General features: G+C 38.9%; 1 protein-coding gene across 6 annotated transcripts in view; it reads left to right on the top strand.

The window, feature by feature from the left end:
• rap1gap2a (RAP1 GTPase activating protein 2a) overlaps positions 1 to 14,387 on the top strand; it is an 80,328-nt gene that overhangs the window by 42,103 nt on the left and 23,838 nt on the right. For all 6 annotated transcript variants that reach the window (XR_004554652.1, XM_034114754.1, XM_034114753.1 and 3 more), the window contains one exon: positions 11,722 to 11,806. Coding sequence is in view for 4 of the 6 variants with exons in the window: in XM_034114754.1 (XP_033970645.1) it covers positions 11,722 to 11,806 (85 nt within the window). In the remaining 2 variants the exon portion in view is untranslated. The remainder of the gene's footprint in view (positions 1 to 11,721; positions 11,807 to 14,387) is intronic.

Below are 14,387 nucleotides of genomic sequence, written 5' to 3'. Positions count from 1 at the left end.
CTGGCTAACACGGAGAACAGATGGTGGCTATTTGGCTGTAATATTACGACTGGCTTCTTTTACAACCCCTGTCAAGCTTTCTGCTCTCAAATGGCAGCAGATTCACCCCTTTAAATTCGTATTAATTTTTAAAGGGTTTGTTTAACCAGGGTTTGATTTGTAGTCGGCAAACCACAAATTTGAAATGAAAACGTTAACTATAGGATACAATTAACTGCTGCCAGCTAGCTTAAAGCAAATATTAGCTTCATCACTTGGTTTGAAAACCCTTTTGAATTTCCCCATGATAAAACAAGAATGATATACATGATACATTATTCAAAAACTATTAAAGACATGGTAATAAAGAAACTTAATTTTTTCCTCAACTGCAGTGTAGAGCTTGGTATTCTAATATAATCCTATTTTGCTCCTTATAGGTGCTGCATCTGACTCAACCAAGTCAGTGTTTGTATAGTCATTTCACCTGTAAAAAGGCTTTTAGGATGACGATTAACCCATGTGTTTGGCAAACGTAATGATCTCAGGTAACGTGCTTGGCTGTGTTTTCTGAAGCGTTGGCTACATTTCCCCAAATCCAATTAGGAGCAGGAAGTAGCCACTCATTTTAGCATACTCTCTCGGATACTTAACCTGCACAACCAACCATAGTTATTCACTAATAAACGACTTCTTGGCCTTGAAAGTTACACGGTTAGCCAGGCATGCAGGTGTTCGCACATGAAAAAACTCTTGAAAACAAAATAATAAATAATGGGTAACCTGTTGTGTTCAGATGCTAAACAGTGTTTGGACAATTGAAATGTAACATATTATTTTTTGTGAAGCCTATGGAATATTCTTAACATTTCCTCTCAGAGAAAGAAAATCTTGTTAAGCAGAGCTGATGTTTAAAAGAGAATTTCGTGTTGCTTTTCTTAACCGCCTTACACAGTTTTTCCTTGTCCCGCCCCTTCCCTGCTCTCCCTGTCAAACCCTCCTTCTCCGGCTGTTAAACACAGCGCTTTCTATTCACTGACTCACTCGTATTTCCATTCCACACCGTCTCCGCCTGTTTTTTCTCTGAACTCTCAGTTACTCCCTCGTGTATGTTTCACCTCTGTTGTGATTGGCAGCTGCAGGGGACTGCTAGTACAGTAGTCACACACACAAACATGCAGACATTATATTGCACCTGAACTTACATGACTCTTCGCTGTCTAGTTGTACGAATATGTTGGTGTGCATATGTGTGACAGTCAGCCTTGTCTTGCGGTGTAATGGATGAGAAGGTATTAACTCTAACAAGTGTCCAGAGACCCAACCAAGACGGCCCTATTTACCCAGCTCTGCTCAGGGGATTGAGGATGCTATTTATAGTCAGAGATTCATTTATTCTCTTTCTCTCCATACCTCGCTTTGCGGCCTTCACTCTCAGCGATCTGCCTGATGATGATTATTTCAGCCCCCCCCCCCCCCCCTTTTCTTCATATCTCTGTCCTTTTCTTCGGGACCTTTCTGCTCTGGTATGGTTATCAGCTGGTCTGATGTGAGTCGGTTGAAAGGAGAAGTATTCAATGTCTTCTAACAAAGATGCTTGACTCTTCCTTTCCCTCTCATCTGTGGGTTAGATTGGCCAATGATAAGGAGGAAGTGGGCAGAAAATGAATAGGATTAGCTAGGATTTATGGCATTTCCTGAGATGTGACAGAGAGAGCTATAATGCCAGGCAACTATGTTTTTACTGCAATTTGTATAACATTGTTGAAAGTCTGGGTACAAAATAAAATAACACTCTTCAGATAAAGAGACTATGCAAACCTATTTTGTCACGCAATTTAAGTGGCAGAAAGCATTTGCAAATGACATAAAATGAAAGGAACATTATGGCAACACCTTCCATTTACCATCAGGGGAAGTGCATGTGAAGACAGCATATTGTGATAACAGAAAGTAATTGAAAAGAGGATTTTCTGCACCTTTTCATAAGTTGAACCCAAACAAACATTTCTTTCACTTTACAAAATGTTGTTATTCAAAATTGATCTGCTTTTCAGGGTTTCACTAGCTCAAAAGACTTGTTTATGCACCTACTAAATGCATTAAAGTCACCCAGCAGTACATTGATCATAAGCCCTGCCCGAAGCTATCCAAATGAAATGTGATAAACTTCGTAAAGCACAACCATAGACAAATAAACAAACATGATTCAGCCCGTGGCCTTTATCAGTGTCTCCCTGCTGTTGGGAAGTATCAAGTCATCGTATCAAAGGTCTCGTGGCACTCTTTGTGCAGCGAGACACAAAACAACACTGACATTTCAAAGGTAAGACAAAAGCTGCAGTGTGTAACCTTTAATGGCCTGTAGTGTTTTCCTGTGAGGTTTAAAATCTAAATCCAGTGTCAACGATACTGTGTGCATGTGTCAAAGAAGCTGGTCATTTAGCCAGTGTGATCTTTAAAGAAGTCAATAATTTGGCGTCTTGCTAGCTATTATGTTTAAGTGAACCACATGAGTGTCATGCAGAGTAACACACTCACTGCAGTATAATTAACCTGGTTTCCTTGGGATGGAAAGAAAATGACGCACACACTCATAGTTTCCTTGGGTGGGACTGTGTGTGTGCCTGGAGAGGGTGAGACCTTCACTGGTGTCTGGTAGTCGGACACTTGGATTAAATAGAGACATTATTGAGAGAGTGGAGGGCAATGGCTTTCCTTGCTTTTTTGACCTGGTTTGCTTTAGTGTGGCACTGTCTTTGCAGGAATGGCACCAGCATGCACACCACTACTCATATGTACTTTAATTACTAACTCTACAATGTAACTTCCTTAAATTCCTGTGTGTTAAAACTTAGAATATAAATTAGCCTACCAGTCACAGCAGAAATGATTGGCACCATACCACATCTATTTAATAGCAGTGTAAAGAAAGTTAGCCCTATAGTATAATGTTTATTCTGACATATTTGGCTCCTTAAAGGTGCTGCATCTTCATCAAGTACTCGTTGTATAGTACATTCACTTAAAAAAAGGCTTGTAGGATAAGGACTACCCCATGTGCTTGAAAAACGTAATCATCTCAGGTAACGTGCTTGGCTGTGTTAGCCGAAGCGGCCATTTTTCCAAAACCCAATAAAGAGCAGGAAGTAGCCGCTAATGTTAGCATACACTGGGAAACCGTCGGTTTGTAATCTGCACAACCAACCATAGTTATTCACTCATTGAATGCTCCTTTGCCTTGAAAGAAACAGGGTTAGCCAAGTGTTCGCAACTTACCAAACTCTTTCGTCCTGTGTTTAGACTTTGAAATCAAAAGTCAAATGAACCTACCAGTCACAGCAGAAATCTTTGGCACCATAGCAAATCAGAGGCAGAACTGAACATTGGCTGAAAAAAAGACAAGCGAATGTAATCAACTGAAACCAAAAACCTTTTTTAATTAAAAACGAAACTATGCTTAATTGAAAACTATTATAACGGTGGTACTGAGTCAGGCACAACAACAGAACCCTTTTACCATTTTGGAGTCGCACAAGAGCCACTTGAAGGTCTCTGAGCTTGTTTGTTTGCATGTGTGGGTGTGTGTGTGCTTGTTGACATGGGTTTCAGTCTGTCACATATAGAAGTTGTTACTGATAAAGTTTGTGTGTAGGAGTGTTTGGCAATATGTTGTTTTCCTTAAGTTTTGTTTATATGTTAAATAATGTCTGCAAAAAACGTCTCACACACACACACACACACAACAGGTCTGAGCATTGCATGGCTTAATGATGGTTGAAAAGATGATCATTTATCTTCCATCCGTAATTGCTAATTATATGAGATGAGTTGTTTTGTTTGTTTTTGTTTGTTTTGTGTATGTGGCTATCGTGTGCAAATGTGTGTTTGACTGTTTGTGTGTACTTCAGAGTTCCCGTTAGAATATTTTTTTGCCGGTCAACATGTCCGTTAAAGTTGAAATCTTCCGGACAAAATTAGATAAGTGCCGGTTAAAGGTCTTCTTTGTTATTTATTGAGCTTTAAAACAAATTGATATGATTCGACATTAAACAAACTAATTATAGTAGATTAACTACATTATTCAAAAGTGTACAGTAATTTACAAAAACGCGGGAATAATAAACGGAGCGCTCTCTCCTTCTCCTGACAGCCCGTCAGTATCATGCAGCTCGCGGATCCAGTAATGAGTGACCCGACAGTAAAACTAAACATATCTATAACTAGTTTAGGTAGTTTGAGAGGTAATTAAAATAGCTACGTGTGATTTTCTAACCTGAAGTGTGTTTTGCTCTGCTCGCCGCTGCAGGGGATCATGCAGAGCTGCGTGTCGACTCGTCAGCAGCAGCCGATCTCTCTCTCCTGTCAGATTAGACTTTACTCGCATTTATGTCCATATCGATCAGATCTAGCTAGTTCTAGCTAATGATATGACTACCTGCTTGTTAAAAGACACCTAAACAATAAGCGTCGCTATGCAACCGGATGAGGCCACAAAGTATAGCGCAGCATTATGCATTTGTTTACATGCCCACCGGAACCCCGAGGCATTACCAACAGATCAACGCACAATCAACCCATACAGGACATCTCTTTCTCCACATTAAGTGTTAGACATTAGAATTGACAATTTTTGTCTGTCACATACTCTTTTGTCTGTCACATACTATTCTTGTCTGTCACATAAGTGGCGCAACTGATGCGGTATTGCGCTAAGGGAAAATTATTTTGACCGGACATTTTGACCGGAGAGATTTAGATTTGCCGGACTTCAGCATATTTTACCGGTCATTGTCCGGTAATTACCGGCTAACGGGAACTCTGGTACATGTAGACAGACCGTAGCCAATACTCATGCTGTTAATAGGGATATAACATGTATTTATATTTATCTTATTTCTGCTTGCCAACTCTGTAGTTAAGGACTAATTGTGTTTGTACAAATATATATATGATATATTCATTTATAAAAATAGCAGATGTCTTTTCATGAGACATGCTTCCCCCTCACCACCCGTCTTTCAGTCCTCTTTTTCATAATGAGTGTTTCAGGTTGTGTGTCCGGACCGTCATATCTGCTGTCTTCTTTATATCTATTCATATCACAGTCAGAGAGACAGGGCGAGGCCTGGCGTTCCCACAGGAAACAGCCGGTGACTTGAGTGCAGTTGCCTTCTAATTATTGCTCCCCTGACCTCTCCGCATATCTGGGCATATCTCAGATGCCTGTACTCCCCTGTTGGGCAGCTGACTCATACTTTCATTTCTTACCTCTATTTGTGGAGTTGACTTTGTAACAAGAACGGACCGATAGATATTAGATAGGACGGTGGAAAAGAGATGGTGAAAATTGGGAGATATGACAACACTGTGACCTTGCCTTGTACCTTTCAATGCAACAGATTTTCTAAGTAATAGTTTTGCTAAAGTAACCCCCAAACATGAAGAAAAATTCCTTGTTCACACATTCAGTAATAGACACTCAATTCAATATGTTTTAATGAGCATTACATAAAGACTTTAAAGGTTATGTTTGAAGTAGTTATACATGTGTTTGTAATAGGGCTGTGCGATTATGGCAAAAATCATAATCACGATTATTTGGGTCAATAATTGATATCACGATTATTAAATACGATTATTCATTGACTTTGAAAAAATCCATTTATTGAACTTTAAAACAAATACAAATAATAATTTGAACAGTATCCTTTTAATTTGATTACCCTGAACGTATAATTCAACTGAAAAACCAATACAAAAATGAATGATACATTTAAATAAATAATATCAAAATAGTAAATACCAATAAACAAGATCAACAAATATTTTGGAGCGCACTTCCACAAGCTACTAAACATATGTAAATATGATAAATACAAATAAATGAGACCAAAATTAATTAGATCAGATATGTTGCAGTGCACTGTCACAACCTAGCAAAGCAAAATAATTGTTTTTTTCGATTATGTTGTTTTCGTAATTGTGGCAGGCCAAAATCGTAATTGCAATTAAAATACGATTAATTGCACAGCCCTAGTTTGTAACCATTATCACATTGTTCTTATGCATAAAGCATTCAAATGTTTCTAGTTTAGTGTTTAGGTGTACAGTTGCATAACAGTGCTTTTCACAACAGTGAGATTGTTAGCATAATGTAGTGCACATGGATATAATATTTGCGTGTACAGCTTAAAGTCATGGGAATGACATTAGTTTTGCAGATATTTGGTCATAAACTATTTAACCCATTAAAATGCAGGCAGTCATTTCGATCTCTCTGTCTGTACACACAAACTGAAAGATTGACATTAAAGTTGACTTTGACTTTTAACTTTGAAATATGACTCCCTGTACCAAAGTTAGAAATCCATCCATTACGATGTAAATCTCATCTTGTTGGACTGAGTATGTCTAAAATGTTTAGTTTATTACATTATGAGCCTTAATAATTTCAAATGCATGAAAAAGCAGCTGTTAGCACCTTTAGCCCTGATCATTAAAACACTACTCATATCTTCCTTAAGATGTGTCTCCGATCTCGTAACTTCATTAACTTTGGTTTAAGTTACAAGCATCGCCACATGCCTCCTGTAGCACCAGCCCCTTAATTGCTCATTAGAGCTGCATCTGTCACGTCTCATATGTAATGTTGCTACGGATTTCGCTGTGTGGTCCGATTCTTTATTATCTCAGTCTGCGTGATCATACATCAGGGTTGACAGGTCCTATACCTTCCACAGCAGGGCCTCTACGCTCTCCACCTCCACCCAACCTTCATTTTTCTCCTTTTCTCTGCCTCTAATTACTGTTGTATTAACTCCATTAGAGAAACCATCAGTTGTCTAATTGGCCAATTGGCATGAGGATCGGGCTTCTTATCAGGTTTCATAACCAAAATGAAGCCCAACAGAAGTGCGCAGTAAGCCCCCTGGGAGAGACAAGAGTTCACCCTCTCTGTCTTTTTGTTACATTACATTACATTACATGTCACTTGTTAGACGCTTTTATCCAAAGCGACTTACATACTCAATACTGTGGACAATCCCCACAGGAGCAATTTGGGTGAAGTGTCTTGCCCAGGGACACAACGACATGCTGACTACAGTGGGGTTTGAACCTGTGACCCCATGATCCGAACACCTACGGACAACCCACTACGCCACACGCCTCCCTGCACCCTCCATCACCTTGGTTTCCTGTTTTAATTCCCCTATCTCCTCTTCCTGTGATCGGTCTATCATCTGGGGTTATATGGAGCTGTTGTTCCCCTATTTTCTCCCACTCTCTTCGCTCTCCGTGTCCCGGCCTGTGCCTGCTGTCCTGCCGTCCTAATCTTATCTCAAGGGGTGAATCAATAGAAGAAATAACAGAGACGTATTACCCTCCCTCCTCTATCTGTCTCTCTCTTTCTCTCACACAAACATCACCACCGGCATCATTAGATAAACATGATTACTGTGCAGATGTAATTACTGTTGAATCAACGATAATTAGCGGCAGCATAATGCACGCAGGATTATTTAGATGTTGGTGCTCAAAAATTGAACATCTTGTACCAGGTTGGATGTAAATTTAGAGCATAATCTGCCCTATTTTCGCTTAAGTAGATTTACAACCACTTCATCTTTGCTCAAGATGACAAAGGCTTGAATTTAGTTACACTTTATTCAATATCTGTTTTCCTAAAAATCCATTAAAGTTGACGCTTATTGTTGTGGATGAATGTATTTTTAAGAGGTGACTTCAGCGCTCTTGGCGTAGCGCCCAGCCACAAAGAGAGTCACACAAACCAACACAGCTGCCACATGTTCCCCGCAGCCAGTATTTACTGTGAAATAATGCAATTGTGTGGCAAATGCTGCACTTTGGTTCACTGGGACATTTCTGCCGTGCACTGTTTGTACCAGCTCTGAGCCAGGGGTTTAAATGTAATTTGACCTTGTGATTTCATTTCACAGCCTTGTTGCTTATTTCCTCGAAGCCATCATTGAAGGTTTCAACAGAAAAGCGCGGATACAAATATCTAATCAAAAATCAAACATGTATCCATTAAGTCAGAACTGAAATTGATAACACGGTGTTCCTCTTGAGAGGCACAGCTAACTTTGCAGCATTGTAAGTCTCCTCTTGTGGTGCCAAAAGCAGCGTTTCTGACTCTTACTGTACAGCAAGGTGTTTCTCCCGGATTTCTCATTTCCATTGTCCTATTTGTTCCCTTTACAGTTCTTTTACATTTTTGTGTCTTCTCGTTACTGTCCTTGAACACATGAAATCCTTGATTACATCGAATCCCAACATTAGTTAGTGATTAGTTTGCTATAACATCAACCATGGCAAGGTCAATGTTAAGGAAAGATTGTGGCTATTGCAGTAAACACTATGGTTAAGTTATGAACATGCATTTAAAACAGTTGATTCAGGGTTAAGGAAAGAAAATGCAAAGCTAATGCAATTAGCCCAAACCAACAAATATGGCCTCTCACAAATGACATGCACTTGCTTGTTTTATAAGACACATGGAAAATATAAAAGGGCTCTTTTCTTTAAAAAAAAGAAGAAAATCGAAGGGAACCTCAATACGGAGAACTATAACTGGAATAACCTGATAAATGTTCTGGCCCCTAAACTTGTTTAGCTCTTTGACTGTGAATGTTATTGCATTGTAGGCACAACGTCTGTGATGGTGGTCTCTATGAAAGTCTGTTGTTGTGCACTCCCATCCACCACACCCTTACTTTCCACCTTTTTAAAGGACACTTCTTCCTGCGTTGGCAGTCTATTTTTACCGTACATAAATCATACGGTGATTAATCGTCCAATGTAAACATAGTTCCTAAGGATACTGGCTGTCATTTGATGCTATGCTTAGCCTTGAGTGCACACATCTCGTCTAATCTTCTTTCCAAAGTTCCCTCTTCTGACTCACTTTCTCCATGACCTGTTCTTCCTAAATTATTTCCTTGCTTCCTCCTTCCTTCTCTCTCCGTATGCGCACTTCCTCCATTCTTCCTGGGTGGGAGTAGGTGACGTAGCTTGTGTTTCATTGCCACAGAGACAGCCCATGCTGCAAGGACACCGGCTTGTTGTCTTTCCCTCTGTATTTAATGGACACAAGCAATTTCCCTCTGCAAACAGCCTCTCTCTTTGTACAGTAAGTGTGTGTGTGGACACACCGATACAGGTCAGCTGGAGAGACACACAGCAGGGATCCGCCCTATTAGCAAGCTTTTACTTTCACAGGTCAAACACACAGTGTCCTCCTTACCTGTGACAGAGAGAACAAAGAGGAAGAACAACGAACAATGTCCAGCAAAAAGAGAAACTGGCTCATAAAGCTCTTTCAAACACAGTCCACCATTGGTTACTTCGAGCTAACACACTGAAACATTACATACACAGTGAGACACAGTGATGCCTTGTGTGATGCTGAACCCGTGGAAAGCACTGGCCAGTATGGGCTTTTCCTCTGGACAGTGGAAAGAATATGGTGAAACAGGAATTTGGTTTTAGCCTGCAGTGACTCAGTGAGAATCCAGCCTGCTTTGGTTTTCCTTTTTGCTTTGGCTGTTGCTGTTGCTGTTCGAGCCACAGGTAGAAATTATTTGGAAATGACAATCAACTGCAAGGAGCGCTGGTGATTAAATGAAGTCACGAATGTTTCTCCTTTTTTGGCAAGCTGCTTCAGGTTCAATATTTCACATTTATATGCGGCAGTGTTTTCGCCGCCAAAAGCCACTTGACACAGCCACAAGAGAGAATGAAAGATAGGCTATTAGGAAAGAAGCAGCTTATTAATTTTAAATAAGCACTTAATTGAAACACTTATCTTTCCATTAAGGGCTATAAAATGAATTAATATCATAAATGGCGTGTGGATTAGTGCGTTGGTGTTCGGATCAGGGGGTCACAGGTTCAAACCCCACTGCAGTCAGCATGTCGTTGTGTCCCTGGGCAAGACACTTCACCCCAAATTGTCCACAGTATTGAGTATGTAAGTCGCTTTGGATAAAAGCGTCTAACAAGTGACATGTAATGTAATGTAATAAATATAACCGTAAACAACACTAGATATTAGATTTTGGACATTGTAATATCCTAATATGGCATATTTGTTGTTTTTTATTACAGTAAAGTTATATCATTTGATGAACTAACCCTCTTCTAGTTGTTCTATGATTTGCCCTTAACAATGAGAACACGTTATGTATCCCAGGGGGAATTAGATTTTGTGACAGCTGCATAATTTTTTAGTAAAATACATATTGATATAGAAATGTGCAATAAAGAAAGCCTTGGCGACACTGGGACATGGCCTCTTAGGCACAGGAAAGAGGCAGGGCGTGTTTCAGAAAGTGATTATATCCACGTTATTGACGATTATTTATCAAAAGCCTCATTTGTAAATATGTTTTGAATACACTCATTGTCAACCCTACAATGACAATGTAGTTGTTTCATTGACATTGAGGTATTTCATAACAGAGCAACTCAATGTGTTGGGTTAAATAATATATTGTTGGTATTAAAACAGGACGTTAACCATTGTTATAGTTGAACATTTCATAAAAAAAAAGCCTCCAAATCCAAATACACGGCAGGTTTCTGAGGTTAGGCTCATTTTCTGGCTGTCTCCCAGGCACAGCTCACCCTTTCACATTTTGAAATCATTAATGTGCACTCGTGCTTCTGAGCACGCTGCACAGAGAAAGCACAGCATGAAAGAGGAGTCTGCGGGTCTCAGAGGACTTCTCTTCAAGTTTCCCTGACGGCCCCCGGGACCCCAGCCACCGTCTGATACCTCACTGCATAATTCCAACAGGCTCTCTACTGTAGCTCACTTTAAAACCTTACATTTGAGCTAAAATCATAATAATAGTAATAATAATACACTTTATTTGTATAGCACCTTTCATGCACAAAGCAGCCCAACGTGCTTTACAGAACAAGAAGAAAAACATAATAAAATAAATACAGAACAAGATAAAACATCTACAGTGATCCTAATGAAAATCCCTTGAATTAAAGCTGACAAGAAATGAAAATAGGTTAACATAAAACAATTGAAAAAATACAATTTAAAATGTAAAATAAAAGCAAAACAGTAAAACATGGACAATGATACCAGTGATACAACGTAATGTAGTAAGTTTGAAGGTCTTGCTTTACACAATGAGTTAGCTTCAGTGAGCTTTCGATTTAGCTTGCTTACTTTTTAGGGTCCCTAAGTATGCATCGATACAAGGGTGTCACTTTGTGTTGAAAAGTGGTGGGGACATAAAGGCTTAGATTTTAAAAAGTTAGTAAAGTTTATATATATTTTTTAACGATCTTCAATATGCGATATGTAATTGTATTTAATTGTGTTTTGGTATGAAGTGGATAATAATGGCAGGTCTGGCAAAACGCGTATTCTTTTAGGTTTTAATACAAGACAAGTCATTTTGTTTTCACAGGCCAAACTCGTTAGCAGGATAAAATGATTGTTGATTTTTTATCTTCAGGGCGATTTTAATTATACATAACAGTGTTTCTCTTCAGGGTTGATTGAGGGTTAATCAACAGGACAATATTGGTCTTCATCGACACACTCAAATAAGGGAAAGGACAGTGCTAGGATCAGCCTAATCAAATAACTGTGAGAGTGCACTGCATACCCAAATGAGGAGGGGTGACCTTTTTATTAAAAACATTGGAACAAATCAATCTTATTCATTCCTCATGTTGTCCTCTACTTTCCAGGAAACAGGAACTGCTGAACATTACCAACGTCCCTCTGGGAGAATGTCCCCCATCACCGCCCCGCACTGCACCACCCAGCATCAAGGTACACACACACACACCTGCACACATATGTTCGGACACACATGTGAACACACACATTTTTTTAGATGTATATTGACTGATAGAGGTTTTCATTGAGGCGTATTGGAAAATCTATTGATTGTATCTACTGATTCTGATATCAATAAGAAACAGTGTCAAACTGCTGTGTCATGTCACCACTATTTTCACACAATGACACATGCGTAATTTAAACTAAGGTTTTTACAGGCTTTGATGTTTTTATATGTCCTTATTAATTCATGGTACAATTTTATTTTCTGTCCTCTACTTGCTGTGTATTCTGGCAGCATATAAATAGCCTGAAAATATGATATAAATTATCAATTTGCATGTATATACAATATGTATGTAGATTCAGTGTATTAAAGTGGTAAAACACAAACTCTAATCCGCAAACACCCTACATGATATTTTGGTTTTATTTTGTTAACATATAATCCAATTTGTATGGCATATTATAATCTCATGAACAACATGCAATCATAATTGAAAATAGGGCAGCCTCTGTTCAAGCAAGATTCTTCATTATCTATTTTAAATATTGCTAAACATGCAAATGTATTCCCCATTCGTCCCAGTCTTGCAGTAAATGCTTCTCAAGGCGTCAAGTAATTTTTTCGTTTTAATATCTGCTTGAAATACTTAATATTTGTTAAATTACCTTTATATGCAGGGGTAATAAAAGCCTGATAATGATATTACTTGTTTATATTCCCTTATGTGCAGTTCTGGTATGACTTGCAGTCCTCGGGATTGCTTTTCTTATTGCCAATAAGAAGATGTGTTATTAAAAGGAAATTGCAATTAAATTCTCCTGGGGTTAACATTTATTTATGACCAACTAAAGTAAGAAAAGGTTGGAAGCTTTTTTTAAAGTTGCTATGCTGAGTTCAATCAAACGGTGCCATCAAAGGTAACTTTGGCCAAAGCTGTGACTTGGCAAATTGAAAAAAAGAATATCAGAGCAAAACCAAACTGAATATGAATACAAATGAAATCCATCAGACTGCCAAGTCATCCTTCCCAGGTGTTGTCGCACTGACTCATGTGGTGACATATTATAGTGCTATACTTTTTTACCTTATGTAAATTTTATGAATTGTAATTTGTTCATGTTTTTTAAAGAGTAATTACTCACACTGCATTGCATTTGTTCATAAGAATATTTCAGGTTTTCCTCCAGCATGATAAGAGAGAGGGACCTTTTGCAGGGAGGCAGATAAGCAGGGTGATATAGAGGAAATAGATGGCGGCTCCTGCGAGAGGAAGCCACTTTCTGCAGTATGTCACCTTGAACTAAGCCATTATTATTATTGAATCTGCTGAAGACAAGACAGGGAGTTAGCACTAAGAGTAGGAAAGCAACTGAAAGGCAATGTTGGCTCATGGTCACTGATTGACCCATAATGTGGTAGACAGAAAAAATACCATTTACGGTGAGAAAATAAATGAAAGTATATCTGAAATGGAAGGACATCAATTTTCCTCTCGCTGTGTGGTTGACTTCTGGTAATTATCAGTCGGCAACCCACAATTTTGCTGTGAGCTGGAGTGGTCTAATGGTCAGCTATTCATCATCAACGTCACACTGGTAAAGAAGTTACGATGAGCGAAAATTCCTGTAATAACAGTCAGCATCAAATCCATCAAAAGACCGTCCAACTTTGCCTGCATAGACCTTTTCACAGCAGACTTGTGTATCCTAAAAAGAAAGGCACATTTTCTTAATACCATTAATAGTAGCTGCGTTACACTCAGGGAAGGCTGTGATATTGTGAAATGTCTCACTGGAAAAGCTAACTGGGGCACTTAACGGAACTGAGCCATTGTTAAAGTAGCTCTAGTTTTTATTTAATGTGAAGTCATATGAACTGAAGTTAATTTTGAATGGCTTTGGAATAATGACACCATCTGCGTTTGTTCCCGTCATGCCTCGCTTTTACTTTGCAATGCCTCTGGTGCGCGATCTCCCTATAAGGTTGATTTAAGGCACTCAAAGAAAATGTAAAGGACTTGAGTGGCAATTATAGTTAACAAAGTAAGGTGAAAATTAAATTAATATCAGTTGTCTTATTCCTTGGGTTGTTTCTTGCTTCGAAAAGAAGACTGGCTGCTAGCAGTAGCCCTGTAACTAACACGAGGGTGAAAAGAGGTGCTGCAGTACAGGCAGTATGAGAAAAATAAAGCACTTTCTGATCATTAAAACATGTCACAGTCGAGTCACAGAATACTAATATGAACCTGAAAATGAGCAACATGGGGCCTCTTTAAAAAACATTTTCCCTGATCCTCTAATTGTTAACAAAATGTCAATAGTGTTCAAATCCTCTTGTGTGCATTTAATGTGATGACTAATGCGCTACTCATAAATACAAAGCACTCACATGTGATTGCACAGATTGCATGTCGTTGCTACGCAGCGCTGTTATTGGCATTGCTCTTCTAACAAAGTGGCCATAAAGATGATTCTCCTGGAAGGCCACACATAAAGCAGTACTGGAGCTACTTAACAACTGAGTGTCCTTTGGGGGAGAAGTTTGATTTTAGGACAGTTGTTCAGT

Source organism: Trematomus bernacchii, unplaced genomic scaffold, assembly GCF_902827165.1.
Source record: "Trematomus bernacchii unplaced genomic scaffold, fTreBer1.1, whole genome shotgun sequence".
NCBI classification, from domain to species: Eukaryota; Metazoa; Chordata; class Actinopteri; order Perciformes; family Nototheniidae; genus Trematomus; species Trematomus bernacchii.
Note: the sequence above shows the minus strand (reverse complement) of the source record. Positions and strands in the feature narration are given on the sequence as shown.